We start from the raw sequence: 26,291 nt of genomic DNA, 5'->3' as shown, positions 1-26,291 counted from the left end.
AGCTTTTTGTACACATAGTAACTACAGAAATCAATCTTTTATCAGTTTATCACATCACAACAGCTACTGTTAAATAATCTACAAGGTAGAAAAGCAATTTCCAATTGTTCCCTGGGGTCTTCTAAGCAATGTCTTGTGTCTTGTAATATGCTATAAAATAAATTGTATTCCTGTGAGTCATATCAGTCATATTCTGCAGCCTGAAATTACCCTCATTGAAGAAAAAAGGGAAATGTATTCTGTTATAGAAAGCACGGAGGATCAAATTAGAAAGCACAAGAGGCTGAAAAACTCAATGAATCTCTCACTGGACTCTAAAAAGCCACTCCCTAATCAATAATGCATGAAGGGTTGAGACTTGGCATGGAGATACTTGACTGGAGGCTGAAGGGAAGATGAATAGTCTGCCTTCTGTCTTTACCCCTATTTTACCCCAGGCCCTTGCTCTATGATTCCCTGAAATAGGGTAGTTGACTGATGTCCCTTGACCTATGAAAAAATATATGCTCCAGCTGTATAGGAAATGCTGGGCTCAGGTGTGTGATAAAATCTGGCTCCTATTCTTTGCTCAGTCTGAAACTGGGACATCCCACAAGAGGCCAAGAGTAGTAATGGTGGGTTAAAGGCTCCCTTGCTTTATTCCCCATCTACTCACATTTTCTGGACTCACCAAGCATATTCATTTCTCTGTGGCTTTGTTCATACTATTCTCAATATCTAGAACACTTTCTCTTCCTTATCCCTTCTGGAGTAAGGACAAACTGAAATACTTCAGTGTTTGAAAGCTAAGGACAGAGTTTGAAGGAGTTCAACCATGTAAAGTATTACTAAAGATCAAAGGGGAACTCCAGGGAGCTCACTGGTGACCTTCTGGGAACGAATTTATCAATGTAATTAATCAGCACTGAATTCCAAGGCAAATGTTTTTGGCAAATGAATAGCGTAAAACATGAAATCTATTTATGCTACTTAAAATTTTCTAGACATTCTGGAAAGAGTATCATGGTACAAAATTTTAGTGACTTGTCAATGCCTCAAGCACCTGTTTTTTGCATTATCTATAAAGATGTACCAATTAAGGAGTGCCCTATCTATACAGATGTCCTTGAATTCTGAGAAACAACTTTCTAATGAGATACACTTTGCTGAGAGCAGATTGACCTATTCCCACATTTTTGTTGCATCTAAATACTATATACATCTTTCAGTTTTCAGTGTGTTCATTATATAGTCACCAATGAAGTGGGTTACAAAAAAGAAAACATAAGCCTTTCAAATTAGTATCCGGATAATGGTTAAAAGGAAACAGGCCAGCTGGAATTAGAATGAGACACCACGGAACTAAATTTGAGACCTGGAAGAACTCAGTAGACAGGGACAGTTTTCAATTCCCCCTTAAAACTCTAAGACCAAACTACAACTTTATATTTTAAGGTATCAGGACAAGATGAATTCTCCGTAGGACAAAATTACTTTTTAGGTGATCCATTTAAACTCACTGATCCACACAAATACTAGACATTGGTCTAGAATGACGCCAAAATATTATTAATTTCAGCAAAGGGAAACTGTGGCTAGATTAAGTTAAAACCCCCATCAACTACCTGGCCAGTATTCCTCAAGACTGTCAAGGTCATGGGAAACAGGGAAAGACTGAGAAATGGTCACAGACCAGAGGAGAGAGGGGAGACAGGATTCAAATAAATGCACTGTGGTATCCTGGATTGGACACTGGAACAGAAAGGGTACACTAATGGAAAATCTGGTGAAGTCTGAATAAAGTCTGGAGTTCAGTTAATAGTAATGTGTAAATGTCAGTTCCTTAGTTTTGACAAATATACCATGGAAATATAAGATATTAACAGTGGGGGAAACCAGGTGAGGGGTAATATGGGAACTCTCTGTACTATGTTTGCAACTTTTCTTTAAATCTAAAATTATTTTAAAATAAAAAGTCTATTAAAAAGTCACAACAAAACTACCATCAGAGAGCAAGGAAATTTGTTTGAATTAATATCCTAAAATTAAAAGGGTTATATGTAATAATAATCAAACCTCTTCCTCCTCTTAAAATGCCCCTGCTCCTTTATTAATATTCTTCTATAAACTACATTCATGGTTCCTGCAACCCAGGTTTTAAATCCAACGCACCCGATTGCTCCCTTCATGTGCACAGCAGCTTTGTAGTGTCAATTACCTATCAGCCTGCATCCTCAATACTTTGGTGACTAACTTCCCAAAGGCCCTGCAAGGTTATTCCAATGTAGATATATATCCTTAAAAAATAAAAGACATACATATGCAATTTTGAAAAAGCAGCACCGTGACTTACAAGTGATGGCATTTGACCATTTTGGAGCATAAACTGCATCTGCTGGGCAAACATGGCTGCAGCAGTCTTTTGTTGAATCAGATTGTTCCGTCCATTAATTTCCAGCTGCGTTTTTAAATGCGGAGGAGGGTGAAGGTACTTGCAGTTCTCTCTAGCACACCGACCCTGAAAATGAAGGATTAGATGAATTTACATTAATATTTCTAAAAATCTGGTGTGGCTAAGAAAATAAGAAAAGTTTATTAATCTCTTAGCATATGTGATGTACTTATGTATATGTCATAAGTACTTTACTTGAATGAATGCATTCAGTCTTCATACAAGGCCGCTAAGACTGATACTCTCATAATCTTCATCTTCCAGGTGAGGAAACTGAGACTGAGAGAAGCTTGCACAGCTAACATGTGACAAAACCAGAACTAAAACCCAGTTAGTCTAGTCTGATTCCAGAACTTATTCTCTTAGCCACTTTGCTCTGCTCTACTTTGATACGCATCAACTTATGTTTAAAATATAAAACATTAGGAATAGTGTATCATCATAACATTACAGATTTATATAAAAATTTCCCAACGTGAGACATCATGCATGTTAAATATGATTTAGGGTGTGGATCTACATATACAATCAGGAAAACGGAGGGAAAATGTTACATATATACACATAAATGTATCTTAAAACTTTTAGATCCATTATTCTGGACAATTTTGGCTCTCAAGTTTTTTCCTGAATCCATACAATGTGAGAAACATCCTGAAATCCACTGATATTTTGTTAATCAAAGAATAAATCTCTACCTTGGGGCTATGCTGTTCTGTAGATTCCGGAGGCACTGGCCCTGGATCACTTGGATAATTGAGACCAAAGTGTACTTGGGAGTGTCCGGTATTCGAATGTTTTATGGATGGTTTAAGCACTTCCAGACAGGATCATATGTCAGTCCTGTGGAACCAAACGTGCGTTTGGTATTACCTAAATGCTGATATGGCTGATAATTATGGTGTTGACTATGTGGTAGCAAAGGATGTCACTGAACAGGTATTTATCACATTCTCAAATGTGACCTGTTGTGTTTGTTTAACTCTTGAGCACTGGGCAAAGCAGCTAATGATTCTCTCATTTGGATTACTAGGTCTGCCATAATCCTTTTAAGATAAGCACAACTGCAAGCCATTCTTTTTCCCACAGTTGCTAAGATCCTTCATAGTGCGTGAGCTTACTGGAGGGAGGGGTGGGAAAAAAAGGCAACTTTTTTTTGAACCCAAGAGCGCAAGTTGCTAGGCCACCCGAATTCCCAGGAGAAAGTCAGTTAGTTCATCAAGTGTTTTCAACACATGCTACGAATTTTCCCTATTTATGATGCCTTAACGGATTATGTAATCACTTCTCCATATTTAGTTATCTTGTTATCCAAGCATTCCTATAATTTCACTGAGCATCAAGGTGTGTCCTTCAAAATTTTAGAGAGTTACCTATAAAGCAAAACCAGATGCACTGCAACTGCTCTTTTAAATATCAGATCAGTGGGACGAGGTGGCTCTTTTATTTTATCTCCCCTGGCAGGAAGCTGAGTATAACTTAAAACATAGCTTGAGAAGTCAAGGAAGCCACTATTGTTTTCCGTCAGGCTTGTCCTGTTGTTTCTCAGTTTGATCAAATTTTTAATCAAATTATTTATAAAATCAAATAATACCCTAGTTTCAATGTGTTTTTATATTTCTCTGGAAATCCTGGAAAAGGAAGAATTTCTTGGTAGTAAGAGTTGAGGGTGGTATGAACCCAGTCTTCCTGAACTCATTAAGTAGCCTAGGAAACAGCTACATAATTTTAGTACATATAAGGACTATAAGGAAATCCTTATATGCGCTAAAAATTGCGGTAATGGAGGGTTCCCCCCAGTAATGTCCCCCCTAAGAGAAAACATAAGCTTCTTTTTTTTGTTTGTTTTTTGCGTTATGCGGGCCTCTCACTGTTGTGGCCTCTCCCGTTGCGGAGCACAGGCTCCGGACGCACAGGCTCAGCGGCCATGGCTCACGGGCCCAGCCGCTCCGCGGCACGTGGGATCTTCCCGGACCGGGGCACGAACCCGTGTCCCCTGCATCGGCAGGCGGACTCTCAACCACTGTGCCACCAGGGAAGCCCCATAAGCTTCTTTTTACACCTACTACAACCTGCATCAAAGCAAAGATAGTCACAAGGATTTTAGTTCCCAGATTCTCCACCCTCTACCCAGTATAACTGGGATTATCTGGTTCAGAATTAACAGCTCAGGGGAAGTAGTGACACTTGGTGGCTTCCAGGGCCAAGCATGGTAGTTTATACTTCCGGCGTTTCTCTTCTCCTCCCACACCCTAACATTAAAGATTTCCCCAAGGTACAGTCCTAAATCCTCTGCTCTCCTCCTTAATCTCTTTCCCCTGGAGAAATGAAGTGCTGGTAAAATTTCATCTCTCACTGCAATTGCTCAGATCTTAAATCTCTATCTCTACCTCTGACCCCTCTTCTGAATTTCAGGTCTTTTTTATCACTACCTGCAGCTGCATTTGGAAATCCTGCCCCCTAACCAGGTCTAAGCAACTTAGTCCTGACCTTCCTTCTCCTTAGACTATCTTTCCTCTTGCTGCCTACTAGCATTTAGGGCCATTGCTCCAATTCCCAGGCTTTGGGACAGTTGCATAGCAGCCCTGAAAAAAGAAACCAGGCACCTGCTGAGCAGGATTGCCTTAGGATCACAAACCCACCTTGATAGCTTTCCCAGACAAGTGGCAAACACAACCATAAACATTTAAACAGAACACAATTTGTAACCCACTCCCTGCGCCCCCAAAATTAGATGAGGACTCTCTCTTACATTCAGGAATTCCAAACAATAGATCAGTTAAAAAAAAAAAAGGAAAAGGAATACCTTAGGATTTTTGCCATTTGTTACAGTTTAGAATTTTAACGTCATTTACACTGAATGTCATCAGAGAGGAGAGGAGAATGGAAGGGAGTGAGAGAACATGGTGTATTTGGCACATTTCCTGCCAATCTACAGATAAAGAATTGCTACCTGCCTTTGTGCTGTTATGTTACTGTCCTTTATATATAATAACTTTTCTTAAGCTTTTTCTTGGGAAACTAATGACATTTTTACAAATCAAAAATGGTACACAGAAATAGAAAAAAAATTACACTTTAAAAATTACATCAAGTTAGGTTATAAAACTAAAGTATGGAATATGAGGCAGCATAAGATTTTAAAAAACTTATTCATCTTAGTTATGAGATTTTACTTGATTTATAAAGCATTCTCTTCTGAATGACAGAATCCATCATTTAATTCTATAACAATGCAAATGCACAGAAACACTACCTTACCAGAGACTGCTTCTTATGTTAAAGAAAGCTTATAAAGAAAAAAAAGCAACCTGCATTTTCTCTCCAAACAATAGATGAGAACAAATAATTTAACATCAACGTTATCTGTGGAACACAATATTTCAAAAGAAAGCCAAGCCCCTCAAGTTTTTTCAAAACGACTTTAGGACTCAGGATAATATATTTATATGCACAACACTTGGTGATAACAAATCTCCCCTGTATTAATTCTTCAAGGTGCCCAAACTTAATTACAGGCCAAAATACTTTCATTGGAGCTGAGGAGAGGGTGGCAAACTTTGCTCTTGACGTTTGCTAACATTTGCTTTTAGTCCTTGGAGGGGATTAAGGCTTTGGTAAGCAAGTATGAATGGGATGGGGTGGAGGCTGAGGAGGGATCTGCCCAGCACAGTATGTAATCACTTATTGTTTTTGTCCTTTGGAAAACCAGAGACTATGGAGTAGAAAGGTTCCAATGTTTTCCTGAGGCCAGCTAAGCACTCTTGAATGGGCCACCTATCCCTATCACATCAGGTCTATAACAGCCCAGAAACCATCTTGCGCTGAAAAAAATCACCCATTGTGTTTCCCAAGCCAAGTCAATGTTGTCCAAGCCCTCCTTCTAGACCCACAGGTTCAGAGTTGCCATGTGCTCAGTGCAAAGTAGGACACCATGTCATAAACGACTCTAAATGTCGTACCTGTGAAAATTGCCATCCACTGGTAGAGCTGGCTCTATCCTAAAAATAGCAGCTAAGGCTGGTCAAGATGTGTAAACCTCTCTCCCTCCCCTCCACAGACACACAAAATTAAAGCATTGAAGAGATTAGAGTGCAAGCTCATTTAGGCTTGCCTCAATTTCACTCCTTTTCCATTTCCTTTGGCCTCATTGGGTTTTTCACTGTGATACGGAGTCAAGAAAATAGCAAGGTGATTCAATGGGAAAGTGATTCTCTGCTGAAATAAGCACTAGTATATCTATGAAGCTTCCCGCTCCCCTTTCCCATCTACTGTCTTTGAAAAAGCACCCGAAAAGCAGCAGGGGAATAAATGACCAATGAAGTTTCAGAAATACATCAAAAAGTTGATGACAGACAAAGGAAAAAGTTGCAGAGCATTCATAAAACCTCCCAAATTCAATCTATTTCCTTTTTCCTACCTTCAGGCTTTTCACAAATGAGCACAAAGAGTACTTGAGTGAAAGAGAAAAGTAGCATTGTAGAGATTCAAATCCCACCCAAGTCTTGGGAGTTATGAGAGTGAGAGTCTGTCAGAGACAAGACTTCCCGGGCACTTGGTGGTAGAAAACCCCTGTGAAGTGTACTTTTTTATGTTCATGAGAGAAAGCTCTACCATCCATCAGAATAAGAAAAGGACCCCAGGAAGCTGAAAATTACCCTTTGTCAATCACCAGTATATTAACAGGAACAGCTGTTTGCAGAATGACTTGCTTCTTCAAATACATTAGGAATTATGGGGGGAAAAAGCTCTCAAATACAGTGGTAACTGGATTACTTTTTCAAAGACATCTCACTGCTCTGCTAGACTATCAAGAGTTAAAAGTTAAATGTTAAATAAAGGCAATGAAGAGATGATTTGATTTCTATGAAAAAAATTATTTCATTTTAATGATCATGTGTTAAATGAAAAATCCTCTTGATTATACTGCCCCACTGAAACGTACTTACATATGCATAGACATGGCTTCTCAGAGGAAGTAACAGTAATTTTAGAATTACAAATGATACGTAGTAGGTTGCTTGGTTCCTACAACCATCACGGACCTATTAAGGGCTAGGAACAATCTGAAATGGCTAAAAGTGAGGCAACATGAACATAAACTGAGTATTAGCCAGATATCAGTATAGTAAAGGCAAACTTCCCACTTTCTTCCTCTTAGAGTTCTGTCTTTATAAAAATGGATATCCTCCAGTATTGTACCATCTATGAATATTGACATATACGTACAAAAAGCATCCTTAAAATCTTGCATACAACTTTTAATTTAAATTTGGGATGCAGACAAAAAATCCTTTTAAAAAAGTCTTTATTAAACCATTTCCTGAGTTTATTGAAGGCAAAATGAATGAGCCAGCCAAGCACTCCCCCACTGCAGTCAGCACTGCATCTCTGTTGCACTCTGCCTTCCTTTTTTTACATTTTATTGAAGTATAGTTGATTTACACTGTCATGTTAATTTCTGTTGTACAGCAAAGTGACTCAGTTATACATATGTATACATTCTTTTTCATACTCTTTTCCATTACGGTTTACCACAGGATATTGAATATAGCGTCCTGTGCTGTACAGCAGGACCTCGTCGTTTATCCATCCTACATATAGTTTGCATCTGCTAATCCCAAACTCATGAACTCTGCTTTCTTGACATCCCATATACACATATACAGGGCAATGACTTCGGTGCAAACCAGACACCAAGTCTGAATAGGTAAGAAGCTGGAAGGAGGGCAGAAGAATTTTCTCGCCTATCTGCCTCAAGAAATCTTGCAAGTGGTGACCTCCAGAAGATGAAGGGAGGAGTAGGCTCAACAATCACACCATTGTTCTCTGCAGCAGCCCGCTAAGATAACCTGATTACCAGAATCGGAACATTTAGGGCTGAACCGGATTTTAAGGAACATCTGTGCACTTTTATCTTACAGAGAAAGTGAAGGCCAAATTGATGAGATGGCTTGTCCTAATTAACAAGCAGCTCAGTAAGGACAGAAGCCAAGTTTGCAGACTCTCACTACCCAATACGGATTTTCACTTCAAATGACTCTTTCTCTGTAAAGATCTTCCTGAACCCCTCTCCCCACCCCACCCCCACTTCCCTCTCCCTCTCCCTCGTTTGTGTCTCCAGCTGCATCTTGTACTCCCTTTTATCATAGCACTTATCACTGTGTACATTGATACATTGTTTGCATGCCTATCTCCCCATTCCACCTTGAGTTTGTCTAAAGGCAGGACTATATCTTACTCATCTTTGAACCTCCAGGTCTGTTTCTGTGCCTGGTGAATAGTGACCACTCCATAAAAGTTTGCTGAATGAATGAATAAACTTTGTGAGAATAATTTTATAGGGCATCACACTAAGTCGGCCTTAGAGGCCTAATTGCTTCTCTCGCCATTTCCTTTCCTAAGTTCTTTCTTCTTCCTCCAAGAAGAGAACAAGAGGCAACATATGACTGAGGCTGTTCCTGGTTTTCTGTTGCAAATGGACCGTTATTCTATTCAGGTCCAGAAAATAGCTACTTCGTAACAATTTTTTTTCTATGAATATATACTCTGGGGTGTGTGTGATCATCATGGCTGAAAAATCCTGGTAATTCAGTATAACTGAATCAGAAATGTTAGGAACCCATGAGGCACAGACACAAACCCTGGTCTAATTCCCAGGGGTCTGTGGTTACAAGAACCCCCAGGATATAGCGGCCCACAGAGCAGAATAAAGGAACCTGCAGCAGATTCACATTTAATCAGCACCTGGGCCTGCCCAAGGGGAGCACTGCATTTCTAGGGTCAGCTTAGAATAAACTGCCTTCTTCAACTGCTCCATCCCCACCCTGCATTTCTCTAACCAGCTGCAAGTCAAATTCCCTGAAGCCCCTGAGACAAAGGTGGCTTCAGGATAATCACATGGAGTGGAGCCTTCTTGTGCATCTCTATCGCATATGCTGACTTCTTACAAGAAAAATGTTCCCGCTGTGCTTTAAGACCCATGTTCAGCTGCATTCACATTAAACATTTATTTTCAAATAATCATTAGCTTGAAAATTTTTTGAAGAACAAATAACACCAAAAATCATAGTTGCGGCCATAGTGAAACCAAGCCTGCCTCCCCAATACCCCAGATCTGCTTCCTGCCGACCCCCCCATGTTTCCCCTCTGGTCTAATCAAATACCTTCAACTGCTTGAGAAAAATATTAACTGGATATCTGTTCAATAATATGCTCCTCAGGAATGTATGATCTCTGTTTACAAAACAGCCAACCAGAATCAAATTAAAACCCAAAGACAACTGAAGCACACTGGTGCCGAGTTACCGAAAGTCAGAAGGCGTTTCCAATGCTAAGGATTCACGGACGCTGTCTTTAAAGTAGCTGATGGCTGCCAGTGTAAAATGTCATTAAAATACAGAAAAAAAGGAAAGAAAAAAGAATGACATTGAATGTTACTCCAAGAAAACAAATACACAAAATCATGCAACTTCAAGAAGCTACTTACTACATAGGCTTTGTTACAAAACAACATAAAGGGGTCTCTCCCTTGGCCCTTAGGCAGTCAAATCTCTGGCTCCCAGGGTTCTCGCGGCTTCCTTCTCCGGACACCCCATCCAGTCACTAACCACAGCGATTTGGAACCAGGACAAAAAGGATGCCGGCTGCTTGCACCCTTTCTTCCCAGCTAGGGCTTCTGCCTGGGATCCTATCTAGGGTTGCCAGATTTATCAAATGAAAACACAGGACTCCCAATCAAATTTGAATTTCAAATGAACAAGGACTAATTTTTTAGGATAAGTATGCCCCATACAAAATATTATACGGCAACCCTCTCCCTATCTATTCTCCACCCTTGTGAGTGGAGCTAAATAAAGTCAAATCCTCAAAAACCCATTTTCATCCCGTTACCTTAAGGTCATAAGCAGCCCCCTCTACGGAATCAGCCCAGGCTCTACTAGGCCTTCAGTTGCCCGGAGCAAAGCAGAAGGCACTCTCAGCCCCAGCTTACCTGACCAGCTGCAAGGAATTTAAGGAAGTTGACTGTTGGAGAAAGCAATTTTTTATCCCCTGGCTCCTCCCACCAAAAGCTTCGCACGTCTCCCTACCCAGTCAGCCAGTCCACTTTCCCAACCACCGTGGCGCAACTGTATATTCAAATGACTTTGATGCCTGCCTGCCGGAGCTCCTCCTTTAAACTGGGATGGGGGAGGGTGTGGTGAGTGACCACCATGCCGGAACTCCTGACTCTAAATTCATATACATTTTTGAACATATGAATTATTACAGGAAGATGAGGCTTTTATGTTTTTAAGGTTTTTGTTAGTGGGGGGAGGGAGAGGAGGACAGGTTAACCTTAATTTCTTCAGTCCTGTCGGTGGTATACTTAAATTCAAGCAAAAGTCATCCATTAAAGCCCAGGAAAACATCTGCTTAAGTATTATGTTTCCACATGCACACATAAGATCGATGCAGATACATATTCAAAACCTGCAAAAAATGGCATGAATAGCCATTATTTGCATAGATGTCTTTTTCAGTCAACCCTTGATTACTCATATTAAAAGAGAGGGAGAGGTAGAGGGGCATGGTTAATTCTAATGAACAAAATAATATACTCAGCAAAAATGGCAATCCATAACAGCCCCACATGACAGAACAGGTATATCACAAAAGTGGCAATGGGGAACATTCAGGAATCAGTTATTAGACACAATCCTGAATTTATTTTTTATTAAGATTGCAGTCTCCTTTGTTGGAATTCTCAAAGAGTCAGAATTAGTAAGGTCAGAGAGAATGAAATTGTACTTCACTGGGGAAGCTTCTATGTTATAGACAACATGTCATGGAAACATTAAAGCTGGAAAGGCTCTTAGAGATCCTTCAGTCTGTGTACCACAGACCACTATTCCCAAGAGAGGAGCCTCAGAAACTGAGCTTCCTGGTGAAATACTTGTAAGGAATGGTACCCTCTATTCCCCTCTTGGAGATTAACAGTCCACCGGAGCATACTAAAGGTTCCCTCTCACATGTCCTAGAGTAAAGAAACCTGCTGACTTCTGTTAACTGAAACACAGTTCAATCGCAGAAACCATGCCTCTTTTTTTTTTCCATAAAATACCTTTTAACATATTTCGTTAGAGAATCGTTAGGAAAATACTGATTTAATTCAACTCCCTCCTACTAAAGCTCAAAGCAAGCCCCATGGCATACAGTGAACTCCAAGGAACTGGATCGTCCGTTGAAATGACATTGAACACTCCTGCCCATACTCGATCTCTGCACAGCTAACAAGATGTAGATTTTTCCTATGATGGCTACAAAGAAAGATCCCACAGTCAGCTTCCCAGCGCTCCTTGCCAAAGTTGTGAGTTCTGCCAGAGCTTTCCAAATGGCTGCCGGGCCTTGCTTCTTTTGTTTGAATGCTTCAGTCAGGTAACTTCTGAAATCACAACTTCAAGCCTTCTCTGTCTAACTGGCTTTCCTACACTGTGACTTCTATCCCTTGAAACCATGCCAGTTACCTTAGGTTTTCCATGACTTAAGGGTCTCAAGTGAGTTTTAACGGCACTAAAACTTGGGAAGTAGGAATGTATTTGGCAATCCCTCCAATTCCTAAGGGTCTTAGTTGTGCACTAAACTTAAACCTTGCGGTTTCCACCTGGCAAAGTTAAATTTCCTGTCTCCAAGCAAAAAGAAAATTTCAAAGAAGAATTAAATGTAGACAAATATCTTGCAAACTTAAGGGGAGTAAAAGGTGAGAAAGGCACTGATTATTGTTCAGATGTAAACAATTTATCTTTGCAACGCTCAGTATGCTGCTAAGAATAAATTAAATAATTACATCTCTAGAGCCAGCCATGTACCCCTCCACCCAGAGGTTATATAAAGGGCAGATACAGTTATTGATTTACCTCTGCATTTTTGAAATTAGAGGCACAGAGATAAAAATCAGTCCTTTTTTTTTTTTTTGCTAGACATAAGTTTTCTTTCAGATAAAGAAATTTAAAAGCATGATACCAAATGGTTGTTTACAGGGTCTTGCTAAATTCATAAGTAGAAATCATGTTTCAAACGCCGGAGCCAAATGTATCCACTTTAAAATACGCATTTTTCTCACAATCCTACCCAACTACCAAACTAATACCAAATATGCAATTTCCAAGCAGAAAGGTTTACTTGGTGACATGGACTGCATTAAAATGCTTTGAGGCATGGACTAGCTCTACATTTCGTTAATGATAAATATATTTTTATCACCAAAAGCCTTACTGAAACCTTTATGCTAACTTGTTATTAAAACTGTAGGCATTTTAGAGTATCAGACAAATCTCCAAAGAAAACTCCAAACTCCAAATGCACTGTGTATTTAAATAAAGTGGGTTTGTTTTTTAGCCAAGTGATTCTTTATTAGGCCAAGTTGCTGTTTGTTTCTGTTCTGACATAAAAGCAAGCAATTTATTGATATAAATTTTTTCTCTTTTAAAAATAAAGATCTATTCTGCCTGGCCTGATTATTTACCAAATATATTAAGTTTCATCCAAAATGTATTTCAGAGATGTGAACAGAACTGACAATGCTCTAGATGAAACTACCGAGACTACTTTTTTAAAGAATATGTTTAAAAATGATCCTCTCTCAGTCTTAGTAAATACAGCAACCTTGTTAAACTCACCTGCTTTCAGTGAGCAGTTAATATTTGATGATGATGAAACTGTTCCTGGTATTTAAAGAACTAAACAAGGCCATCCACAAACAATGTAACTAGAAATGGGGTTGTTTAAAGAAGATAGAATGATAAATGGAAGTTTTACATTTTAAAATAAATCAATCCCTCAACCATAAATGTCTCATATCTTTACAGAGAAGAAGTTGAAATATGACCCCTGCCAAAGAATGCCTATCTCCAAATCTAAAACAAAGTAAAGCAAAGGACAGCGAAAGTTAATTAGTTTTAAAAATCTATTAATTGTTCTCCGCAAGTCAGTTTAAGCAGCTAGAAGAGTTAGTGGGTGAACAGTGCACTTGTAAGGATGCAGTGTTTCTTAAAACCATAAACCCTCTACATTAAGCACAACAAGGTTTCTAAGGTCTAGTCACTGCCTTTTAATTAGTGGAATCCTTATTTTGGTGAGGGGAAAAATAGGAAAAATAAAACAAATCCCTAGCTTCATTGTGCCTTCCCTGAACATCAGAATAAAATTAGAAAACTTCAGAAAACATGTCTTTCTGGAAAAAAAAAGAGCCCAGTTTATATGTCTCTTATACAAGGTAAATCAAATTCTATTCTAGAAAAATATTTGATCAAGTGATAGAGAAATAAACTAGGCCATATAAAACATCGGTGTGCCAATATTTCACAGTTCTTTTTCTACTAAAGGTAACTGGAGCATTTAACCGTTTTTGTTTTGTTTCATGTTTTACAGACTCTAGTATATAAGGTCAAATGACCCTTCAGATGTGAACTAATTCTGACCATTTATGAGTGGGCTACAGAATAACTGTATCTACAGGTTTAGCTCATGTAACTTGGCATGAGATGACTGTTGACACACATTTAGAGACCACGTTGAGGCCCCTGTAAAATTATATTTTCCATTAATATCATGAAAGTAGTCATAATGACACAACTCATTTGAGGGAATTATTGAACGCTGTGGTCAGGTTTGCATTTTTTTTTTCACATCATGACCACCTGAATAATAATAACAACTGACTTTATCGTAGGTATATTTACCATGTGCCAGACACTGTTCAAAGTGCTTTACGTGCATTACCTCATATAGTCTTCACAATATAACCCTAGGAAGTCAGTGTTTTACTGAAGAACTGAGGCACAGAGATGTGAAGAAACACGCTCAAGGTAACAGAACAAATGTCGCAGAGCTGTGATTTGAACCCAGGTGGACTGAGTCTGCAGCTCACATTCCTAACCAGTACACTAATGCCTCACAAAACCATGGTGTGCTAAACTGAGGAATGAGCTCGTTCAAATATTTCTAATGGTTGGGTCACTATTTTCCTTCTAAGATTATAATAAAGATTGCATACCAACTGGCCGTTAGGTATGTCTAGAAACTATTTAATAGATAAATGTATGCCAAGTGGGATGTTTTGTTAAGCACCTGGGGATCATAGGTGACTTGAAAACGAATAAGACAAGATAACTGAGTGTCCGATGTTTTTTACACCACATCCACCTGAATAACTTTACTGTGTATTTACCATGTGCTGGGCACTGTTCAAAGTGCTTTAAACGGATTATGAAGTCTTTCATCCTAACCAAAGCAGAACAATTAGTACATATATCTCATCTCTTAGCACAGCTTTTTAGCAAATGTCTACATGATAGAATTTTGCCAGTTGGTCTGGGAGAAGCAGTGTCCTGGAATCAGGAGTCGGGTTATAAGAGCTTAAGCACAAATGACCATGGCCTGACAAAAGTAACAGTCCTGCAAAACCCCATGGACATAGAGAACAGATGGAAGTGGGGCTCAATGAAAGGGTTGGTTGTGTGCCTTTTTGTGACTATTATTATTACCACTCTAAAAGAAGAATCTTAAAAAAAAAAACACCACGGCAGTGCCATTTAGAAGCAGGTTTACTCAGACCATAAATGTCTGGGTGCTGTAGGTTCAACACTATGACAAAGCAGAGAAAATCCCAAACGATGACAAAAGATCAACCTTATCACAAAGAAGTACAAAGTGTTCTTCTGAAGCATTTCATTCCACAAAGAACAGACAAATAAGGATTCACACACACCACGCATACCATCTCACAAAAGACTACGCCACCAAAAGCTCAGTTTTAGTGGGGATTTGACTTAAATGACTAGAGAATGTATAAAAATATATAAACTTATACATGGGTGCATGTATAAAACACATGCACCCCATGTGCAACATGGGGTGATGATTTGTGGGCCTGGGAACTAGGATTTGACTTTTTCAGTGCTTCAACTCTGCCTGTGAGCAAGTTATGTTTATTTATTTTCTTTTCTATATTGTCAATTTATTTTTGGTTAAGTAAACATTATTCACAAAATAAGACTAAAGACTTCAAATGCAAATCAACATGTAAATGCATCAGGTAAACATATAAACATGATGTAAACACATCAATTCTATTCACTCTAACTTAGCATTTAGGTTTTTCCACAGCTTTTAAAAGGCAAAATATTCTAGGTATTTGCTGATGATGTAGTAGGGAACCTAGATCTTATATAAGTGACTAGACAATTGAACGTGTAGAATCCAAAAGGGTACTTATACTTTTAAAGACAATTTGATGGGGAAAATAATAATGATAAACAAATCCAAAGTTGAAATGAATCAGCTGTTTGGAATCAGGTTGCAGGCAGTTCATACTCTGACTTCTAACACATTTATTCTGAGACAAAGCAGGAACAAATCTAAATTTTTAATATGAATGCAGTATTTTACTAAATACGAATGCAGCATTTTATTAGGAAGAGGGCTAAACTGGGATTTAAGTGTCCTGGATTCTAATTACCTTTAGATCATGGCTAAATTATTTTCCAATTCTGTTAATCAGTTTTTCTAGGAATAATTCCCGCCCCTACATACTTCATAAGTACTTTGAAAGAATAAAGGGAACAAGTGAAATTTAGTATGCTTTGGAAGTAAAATCAGTAAAAAAAAAAAATATTTATTTTCTTTATTAGTTAGTTAGAACTAAAATTGTTGCTGTGAATTAAGTATAAAAAATTCAATAGATTACAAATTATGTTTTACCATTTTACCTCCCCACAGAAGATAATGCACTATTATATGAGGAATCCTTGATTTTGTGAGTAATATAAATTATCATGTGTCTAGAGAGGGAATTTATATACAATGTTAGAAAACCAAGGACACTTCTCTTCTTAGAACCAGATATTGTTACAGTTGCTGCTCCCACAACTCAGTAGTAATGGTAGGTGAAAGAGCAGAGGATAAAGAAGCAGATCCAAGCTTTAATCTTATCCTTGCAAATAACTGAAAAGAGAAAGGAATTATTGCTCCCTTTACAATTGGCAATAAGCCAGTGCCTACTTAGAAGACCAGTTTACCTAGTCAAGAGGCACTTCTCTACCATCACAAGCTTCTTACTTTAAGATCTCACATAATGAAAATTCACTTTAGAATCATAATGAATAAAACATTCAAAGTAATCTCTATCATATGAAAAACTTGGGAGCGTCACATTTTTTGGTTGGTACTTTTTATATTTTAATTTTGCCAAAACTGCTGTTATATTTTATTTATAACACATATTAAAAGGATATAAAGAAATCAAGCAAGTCATTTTTTTCCTGGTAAGTTAGGAGGATAAAGCAAAACAAGCTTTAGGCTATAAGAGAAGATGTTAATGGTGCTTAAAATACTAACAAGTAATTAATTATAGCAAAGGGATTTTGAATATTATTTATATAAGTTGGTAAAATAATAATGAATCTCATTATAAAACTGTTTCTAACTATTTGAACAGATTTTCTTATTTTTCATCTCAACAGGCCCAACTGCTTAGAAGCCAAGATTGACTCATATAAATGTGAAACACGTTGGAACATATATACTTATACATTGAATATTCTTATTGTACTGAAAATTATATTGAATATGTATTTCTATTGTAAAGAACTAATAATAAATATATATTATATACAAATATATATTATATATGTTATATACATATATAAGCCCTTTTTGTCCCCACACTTGCTGCATATAAAACTTTGAAAGTCCACTTGTGGCAGCTAGTAACACCTACAATAGACCTTTTGGGGTATAAAAAAAGTCACTAATCCTTCCAAAGGGTTACAAGAGACAAGTGATTAAAATAATCTTTTTCTTCTTGGTTTCACACATTTACACACCAATGTTATTCTTGTCCAGCTACCTGTGATGAGATGTTCAATGGGAGGTTTCTATGTGCTCCACAAAAATAGGGTTTCTGTGGTAAAAGAATTTTGAGAAATGTTGAGTGTAACAGAAGTAAACTGCTCTTTCGTGCAGTACGTCTCAGAGCCTTATCTCAGCTAATAAGCACTGTGGTGCTCCCTAGGGAGAGAAATATAATAAGTTTCCCAAAGATATATGTCTTCCAGAACAGATGTCATTTTCTTTCCACCAGATCTGAGTATAAACAATAAGCCAGAGTGCTGAGAATTCTGAAACTGAGAAACATTATCTTTAGTTGATACTCTCTTGGACTGTTAGGGTTTTCTCTAAACCAGTGGTCCTCAAACTTGAGTGTTCATCAGAATCACCAGGAGGGCTTTGTAAAACACAGACTGTCAGATTCACCTTCAAAGTTTCTGATTCAGCAGTTCTGGGTAGGGCCCGAGAATCTGCATTTCTAACAAGTACCCAGGTGAAGGTGGTGCTGCCAGTCAGCCAACAACACTTTCCCAACACTGTGGGAATGGCTGTCTTATGGAACAATAGATTTAGCTATTTACTAAGCATTTTCTTATGTCGCTGATAATCAGTTTCTAAAAGGTCATATAGACGGGGTTTTGATATCTTAATTCCACATCTCTGACCTCAGTAATGATGTTAGCAGTCGTATAAAAGAAGGCCAGTCCAGGTCACACAAAAAAAGGATTGGACCTCTCAAGATTCTATTCTACTACTCCTAGAAAACACATTCATTTTCTGTTTACAAAATAGTGCTATTAGTTATAAAGGTAAGTATATAAGAGCTCTGTATTACATGTTGCCTATGTTTGCTCTACAAATCTCCCCAGAGTGTTTTTCAAAATGTTTGCTACATACCCAAATTTAAGCAGATACAGGATTTTCTAGTAAACTCTCCTCGGCTCTCTAATAAATTAATACCTTTACTCACTGCAGAAACCACACTCATTTGAAAGTACTACCTCTTCTCCTCACCCCCAAAAAAGATATCTGGAAAAAAGACAAGCTCAAAGGAGGGAAATACTTTTCACATCAAATAAGCAAACAACCCAATGTTGACCACAGCATTTCAACATGGATAACCAAAAGGTGAAGTATTGATAGACTCCCAAACCTCAAAGCAAGCACCAAATACAAAGTTCATCCGTTGTACCCTGCAGTGATGCAGTAAGGAAACAGGACATCCCATACAACACTTTGTCCTTTTCATTGTGAAGAAAATAAATACCTGGCTAAGGAGTTCCAAGTATTTGTTATCATTTCCTTTCTGATTAAGAATAGTCTCAGCAGTACTCGGTTTACTTCTATCACTGGCAGCCTATTTAAATCTGAAGCCCCCAGTTTGCAATACCATAATGCTTGCAATACATTGGCACGTCTAAATGAAAAACACTCAAATAGCTTAATAAGCTGTAAATAAGAAATTCAGAAATAGAATTAGCCCCTTCCCTTGCCCTCTCACTAGGTATACAACTCCATTCTTCCACAAGGGCTTGGAAACAACTTACAGGAAAGACACACTTCCAAAAACACCATTATCATGGGCCTAAAGAGTAAGAGTGATATAATGGGGAAGGTGGTGATAATTACATCAAAAACTTCAAAAATCTAGATAAGGTTAATTGCTTCAGCTGGGCCCTAAATGTAGCTCTGCGCTTTCTGGCAACCACTGTAAAGAGGAAAATGTATTGAACTGCATTGTTCTTATTGCTTGATAAAGGAAAGTACACTGGTTAATAAGCACCTCTCTGTAAAAGAGACTGCTGGATACTATGGAAGACAATGAATAGGGCAGGGAACCTGCCCACAAGGAGTTTGCCTATCTTATCTCTTCTGCAACTGCAGAGGCCTGAGGACTGTTGCTGAGAGGGGCTCTAGCACTTGACATTATGGGATAGAAATCAAAGGAAAACAGTGGGGTAGAAATCAAAGGTGACTAAACTAGGGGTCTAGAGGTGCTATTGAGGAGGAGGAGAAATTTGATGGGGAGAATGAGACGTCTCTGAGCCATAATTAATCACAGCTCTTCATTTTTGCTTCAAGGAAAGCCAAGGAGTTTATAATGTGTGATAAAAATGGCACAAATAATTCTCTCTCTGGCAGAGTCTCACTTTCTCTATCACCCCCCCCCCCTTCATTAGTATGTTACTTTATTCATTACACTTTCATTCTGGTTTCGCTTCAAATACATTATTATTGGAGCTGAAGTATTTCAGAATGAAAAGCTTTTCTCAGATAGGTGTCTCCGAATTTCTTCTTTTTTTCTCTACAATCTCCGGCATGGAAGTAATGTCATTTTTTTCCTTAAGTGTTTCTCTAGTGAGGAGAATAGGAGATTTGGGGGAGGAATAGTGAAATATGATTAAATACATTTTATCAGCAATATTTCGTAGATGGAATAAATGTCATGTGCCACCGGAGTGAGGCCTTGAGAATTTGGGAAGAGTGAAAGAGGGTCTTGGTTTTGTCTTAGCTGTCAGTTGCCTATTAAAATATGCAAGTCACAATTATGGATATTATTGTAAACTATTAATGACATCAGCTGAATGCTGCCAAATACTTAAAACCATTTTAAGTTTCCTTCTTTGTTGAAACATTTTTCTAAAATGGTCCAGGTACTTTTCTTATTTTTGAAGTAGGGTCAGTTGCCCAAACCTGAATCACATCTCGATTACTAAGGATTGCACCCAAGGCCTCAGGATGTCTGTCCTGAAAAACAGAAATCACTATGCCAAATGGAGATGAAGATGGAGAAGGTATAAGAGATTGAGCTGACTGCACAAATACCAAGGTACAGCTCATAAGCCTAGAAATCCTTTTTTAAATTCCATCTTGAAATTAGTTTCCCATTTCTTATTACTTTCCCATTTCTTTTAAAAAGCAGATTGCTAGCTAAGTTTATCTTAAAAAGTCAATGCACAGGCTCTCTCTCTAAGAATTTTTCTTTGCCTTTCTAAGCTGAAACTCTTCGGACTTTTTAAATATCACTGTACATTCGAAGCAATCATTATTGATTAAACTTTAAATATATATTTTTACTGGATTAGGCAGTCACCTTTTACACAAAACCCTTTTCTGCAGATTATGACCTGGTACTTGACTCAGAATGACCTTATTAGTGCTAATCATGCTTCCAAGAATACCTTTATTTGCAAGCTAGCCACTTGCTGTAAAATTCAATTTCAACTATTTTAAGGCAGAAGATGATGCTTGAATATTACTAGATTATCACACTAATTACTTTAAAATAATATGTAACAGTGGCCATTCAGTAAATTTTTTAAAAATCCACATAGAGGGTAAAAACACTCAAATGCTAAATTTGGAGAGTATCCAAGGCGTTTGGCCAATGAACATTTCTATAATGCCAAGGGACAGAATTAAATTCACAAAAATCAGCAATCTGTAGGCCATGAAATCTAGGTTAAAATGTGGTTGAGTGAGGAAAGTTGGCACATGGGTGTATACAATTTTCATTCATATTTAGGTAAAAACTGAACTGGGAGTAGAAGTACAGATGCAGGTGGAGAGATGACTAGGCACCTTGCAGGGGAGCCCATATTGGTTCTCCCTCTGTCAAAGCGATTCAACAAGCTCATGTTTCATTCAGGGACCACTTTTCAAGCTCCCAATATTTACTATGTGTGCTACGCACAAAAGCTGTGGTGGTGAACAAGACACCGTCTAATGTGAAACCAAAAAAAAGTATGACAAATCTTCATTTCAAATTCAATGAAATTGGATATTAAGGTGAACACAATAGCAGTAGGTGGAAGTAGTATTTCAACCAACCCCCTCTTACTTAACCATGTTGACTTGAGCAGCATCTCAACTCCATCACTGGCTTCTCCTTCCCACGGCCACCCCCTAATTCAAATTCTTATCATTTCATACCTTCAATATGAAGCTCTCTAAGCTTCAATAGCAGCTTTCTAAGAGGTCCCCCTGTGGCCAGTCTCTTTTGCTCTATTCATTCATCTTGCATAGGCTGATGATGCCATTTCTCTACTCAAAATTGTCAGATTCCACAGCGCTACAAAATCAAGTTCAAGCTCCTCACTTCCTTTTAAGGCTACTCCTCTACCAACACAGGCTCTATGCTTCAGCCAGGCTGACTTAACACTCGACTCCCCAAATCCACACTACAGTTTTTTCCCCTCTGTCTTTGCTTAGGTTGTCCTTTCTGCCTGGAATGTCCTCCTGTCTCTCCTTCCAAGAATATCTCACACGGTACCTCTCCCATGACTACTTCTTTAACCACCACAGCTGGATATAATCCCAGCCCTCCCTCCTCCCTTGGACTCTTTTAGTGGTTCGTTTGTACCTGGCTTATGGCACATAACACAAGCAGCTTCATACTAAAAGGTCAGGCAGGGACCATATCTTCCATAACTTTGTATTCTGTGCAGTACTCAGCCCTGTGCCTAACAAGTAATAGTTTTCAATAAATGTCTGTTGAATGAATCATTTCCTTGGGGAATTGAATGTATATAGATAGAACTCTTAATGGATTTAACAGGACTTTCAGCATTAAATGACCCCTGACATTTATAAAATCCATGTAGTAAACCACAAGCAATAGTCCTGCAAATTGAGTACTGCTGCTTGCTCTTGTATGAAGAGAAACAGAGGTAGGTAGGATTCTCATGACTTCCTCAAGGCCACACAAGGAGCCTTGGTTAGAGCTGTTATTACAAGTCAGCATTTTCTATGTTTATGCCACTTGCTGATACCATGCTTCACATCAAGCATTTCCATGGTTACATCTGTTGTTCACCCAAGAAAGAGGCATTTATCAAGACTACCTCTAAGGCCTCTATGAAAAATAAGACAATATTCCAAAATACATACAATGGAATATTATTCAGCCATGAGAAAGAAGGAAATCCTGCCTTTTTTGGCAATATGCATGTACCTTGAAGGCCAGACACAGAAAGACAAATACTGTACAATTTCACTGATATGAGGAATCTAAAAAAGCTAAACTCATAGAAACAGAGTAGAATGGAGGTTACCAGGGACTGGGGGTGGGGAAAATGGAGAGATGTGGTCAAAGGGTACAAACTTCCAGTTATAAGGTGAATATGTTATGGTAATCTAAGATACAGCATCGTGACTATAGTGAACAAAACTGTATTATATACTTGACAGTTGCTTAAGACAGTAAGTCTTAAACTGTTCTTACCACAAAAAGAGTAACTATGTGAGGTGGTCATCATTTCCCAATATATACTTGTATCAAATCATCATGTTGTACACCGTAAACTTACACAATGTTATATGTCAATTAAATCTCACTAAAGCTGGAAAAAATCCTTCCTCTAGTGGGGTACTAGCAGAATAAAAATGGACAATTAAAAAATTTTTTTTCAGTTACTTGGAAGTAAGTTAAGATTGAATTTGTTTCTATATAGAATGCTTTTCCGGCTAATAGAAAAAGCGAAATAACCAGGAAATGGCAAAACAAACAAACAAACAAAACACCTCTAGAGATTATGTTTTTATACAAGTTGGAAAAAATTTAAGTTTGTTGAATAAAGTATGTGATAAATATAAACATTAACAACAGAAAAACAACTTCTGGGATAAGTATTTAGCAAACGTTATAAAACCACACAGAGTTCTTAAATATATTCAACGTTCTCAAACGGTTACTTCAGGGTTACTATTTTTTCATAAATAGGATGAACAATTTTAAGGCAATATGACAATGTGATCTTAAAACAATGTCATCTTAAAAATACAGTCTCCAAAATGTATTTGGAATGGAATAAGAGATGATTGATACTATAATGCTGCCTACTCAATGTACCTAGACACATGTAAAAGATGGGTTAAGAGTTTAAAGTCACAAAGCACGTGACCGCCTGGAGGGGTGGGATAGGAGGGTGGGAGGGAGGGAGACGCAAGAGGGAAGAGATATGGGAACATATGTATATATATAACTGATTCACTTTGTTGTAAAGCAGAAACTAACACACCATTGTAAAGCAATTATACTCCAATAAAGATGTTAAAAAAAAGAGTTTAAAGTCACAGAGAAAAAGGTTTTCTGTTTGCATTTCTGCATCCTAGAGACAGAAATTAGAACCTTAGTACTATCTAGTTAGCTGGCAAATCATGGCTGACACATAGGATATCTCTTACTTAGTTCAGGAAATTTGCCATATTTAACACAGTTATATCACTGTGACTCTATGTTTTCAAGCTGTTGGATGGTTTTCAGTGTGGAAACTGCCTTCACTGTCTACCCACAAGAACATGTGTAGGAGCAAAAGGCTAATCTCTTTTCTACAAATTCCCAGTGGGTAAATAAAAATCTGAGTTTCAACAACAACAAAAAATATGTCCATTTACAATAGAAAAAACAGTCCAATTGAAAGCATACATTGACATGCCTATGACCAAGCAACAGCCGCAAAAACCGATGGATTGTTTTGTCACATCTACTTCTGTAAGTAACAGAGTTTGACATGACACTAAGCCATATTATACAAGCTCATCAGGAATAATATTGGAAAAATAATTTACTCCAACTCTAGACAACATGGTTAAGTCCAAATAGTGGAGATGATTTACAAAACAAAAGGTCGTAGACCAAATGGAATCATTCACTGACTTTTAAGAAAACAGTATCAAGAAAGACAGGAAAAAGCATGAGTTAAACTTCTCATTATGTCGAGCAGTAAAACTTGACTTTGTGGTGAGAACTGAAGGCACAGAAATAAAAACATTGAAAACCTAAGCAGGGTTGCAAATCTGGATTAGACAGCAACAGCAACAAAACCCATAAATTTGGGGCTTCCCTGGTGGCGCAGTGGTTGAGAGTCCGCCTGCCAATGCAGGGGACACGGGTTTGTGCCCCCGTCCGGGAGGATCCCACATGCCGTGGAGCGGCTGGGCCCGTGAACCATGGCCGCTGAGCCTGCGCGTCCGGAACCTGTGCTCCACAATGGGAGAGGCCACAACATTGAGGGGCCCGCGTACCACAAAAAAAAAAAAAAAAAAAAACACATAAATTTAAGAAACCAAAGACTGATTACACAGTGGAGGAAATACAGAAAAAAAATGAAAAGATTATTTAGAGATAATGAGGAAAGAACAGATGGCCAGATGGCTAAAATTCCTCTGGAATATATACCCCTGTAGGTCAACAATCAAGCGGCCAGCTGAGACAGAGGAAAACAAGGCAAACCTGGGGACTTTACAATCAGAAACCTAATCTGTAAGGGCAAAAACAGCAGTGAGTAAATGATGTTCTATGAATAAAGTCATGTTCCTAGAAGAACTAATTGCTATTTCCAGATGCACAGAAGTACCTTGTATCCACGTTTCACAAAAACGTGAAGTAAAGAAAAAAACAATATTTATAATGACTTCATATAGCTATGTGACATGAGAGAATTATTATATGATCAAGTAAGATCAGACATCTATTTCCATAACATGTAAAGAGCTTCTTCCACACAAAAGAGTTGACATATAGTAGACAGTTCTCAAACTTCAGATATTCAGATCTCTTGGTACTAAATGGGGTTCCTGTGACAAAGGGTCCATCTTAATGGTACCAAATTTTGGTTGAAGAATACATCCCTGGCCATATCACAAGTCCTTTCTTACCAGGTAGCCAATTGCAACCTTGGCTGCAAGGGGGAGAGAGAAATGATCTTGAGCTATGCTTCCATAAAACAACGTTTTAAATTCATTGGATTAGATTCCAAATTCTTTTACAAAACTGTATTTGACCCATAACAAGGCTGAGCTGCTAGTGCAATATTTTCAGTTAATCTGTGACAGGTACCTCCCTAGCTGGCCAGGACTTTGTACTAATGAGTATATCTATAACAGCATCAGACATCAAAGAGTTTCATGCAGTGAAGATATACGTGATCCACAGCCCGTTACAATCCCCGACTCTGGCTAGCTAACTCAGCAATGCAGGGTGTGAAGAAAAGGATGGACGAGGGAGTAGAGACAGCTCAGTGTTCTGACTCTTGGTGATTAAACAAAGCTTAGTATCACTAAGTTAGATAACATGGTCTAAAAATAAAAACACCCTGCCTCTCTTCCTCCTTCTTTTCAAAATTAATAGCCCAAATGACTGTCAGAGAACTAAATATGAAACTTTAATTAAAGTCTTCATCTAAACACAGTGTCATGAAACAATAAATGAGGGAGAGATTAGGAAAGGGAAAGTTGACTTTTTCCCCCTTTTGAAATAACAGAAAGTGAAGGAGAAACACAAAACGTTGAAAACAGGGCATCCCAATGTCATGTGGGACAGTCTGACGTGATAAGCACTGGATGCTTTTGGTTTAGTAAAACAATAGCCCAGTGCCTGCTTCGACAGCACATATTCTAAAATTGGAAAGATACAGAGAAGACTAGCATGGCTCCCGCACACGGATGACACGAAAATTCGTGACGCGTTCCATATTTTTGAGCAGTATGTTTCTTCTCTTAGAATTAAACGAATGCTGCAAAGATCAAAAACAAACAAAACACAATAAGCCCAAATGATGTTTTCTCCATCTCCTTCTTCACCACAGGAAAAAAGACTGAAATGATTGGAAGAACACTGGAGTTCTCAGGATCTTTTGATAACTGCTTATGTGACGTTGGACAAGGGACTCTCCCTCACTGGATCTCCAGTTTCCTATCTGTAAATGGTGACAATCTGAAATGAATGTTCTACATTCAAAGTTTTTGATTTGCTAGGTTTGTGAAGCGCTGTTATGGGTATGAGTGCTTTCTTAACTATTTAAATTATCCAACCCATCTAGTTAGTTGAGGTTAGTCCCAAGACCAGCCACTCCATGCATTTCAGAGTTTTCTCATTACCACACCCAAAGTTTAAAAAAGAGAAGAAAGTAAAAGAAACATTAGGACTTTCCTGGTGGCACAGTGGTTAAGAATCCACCTGCCAATGCAGGGGACACAGGTTCAAGCCCTG

At 38.2% G+C, this 26,291-nt stretch overlaps 1 protein-coding gene and 1 non-coding gene across 8 annotated transcripts in view; one reads left to right on the top strand and one right to left on the bottom strand.

Moving 5' to 3' along the window:
* MBNL3 (muscleblind like splicing regulator 3) overlaps positions 1–26,291 on the bottom strand; it is a 129,779-nt gene that overhangs the window by 29,829 nt on the left and 73,659 nt on the right. For all 7 annotated transcript variants that reach the window (XR_002173004.3, XM_033848947.2, XM_019919006.3 and 4 more), the window contains one exon: positions 2,333–2,497. Coding sequence is in view for 6 of the 7 variants with exons in the window: in XM_033848947.2 (XP_033704838.1) it covers positions 2,333–2,497 (165 nt within the window). In the remaining variant the exon portion in view is untranslated. The remainder of the gene's footprint in view (positions 1–2,332; positions 2,498–26,291) is intronic.
* On the top strand, positions 25,673–25,779 carry LOC117310520 (U6 spliceosomal RNA). Its single transcript, XR_004524664.1, has one exon. It is a non-coding gene; the product is annotated as a U6 spliceosomal RNA (small nuclear RNA).

The sequence above is a fragment of the Tursiops truncatus genome, chromosome X, assembly GCF_011762595.2.
Source record: "Tursiops truncatus isolate mTurTru1 chromosome X, mTurTru1.mat.Y, whole genome shotgun sequence".
NCBI classification, from domain to species: domain Eukaryota; kingdom Metazoa; phylum Chordata; class Mammalia; order Artiodactyla; family Delphinidae; genus Tursiops; species Tursiops truncatus.
The sequence above is the reverse complement of the archived record's forward strand: the minus strand, read 5'-3'. Positions and strand labels throughout refer to the sequence as shown.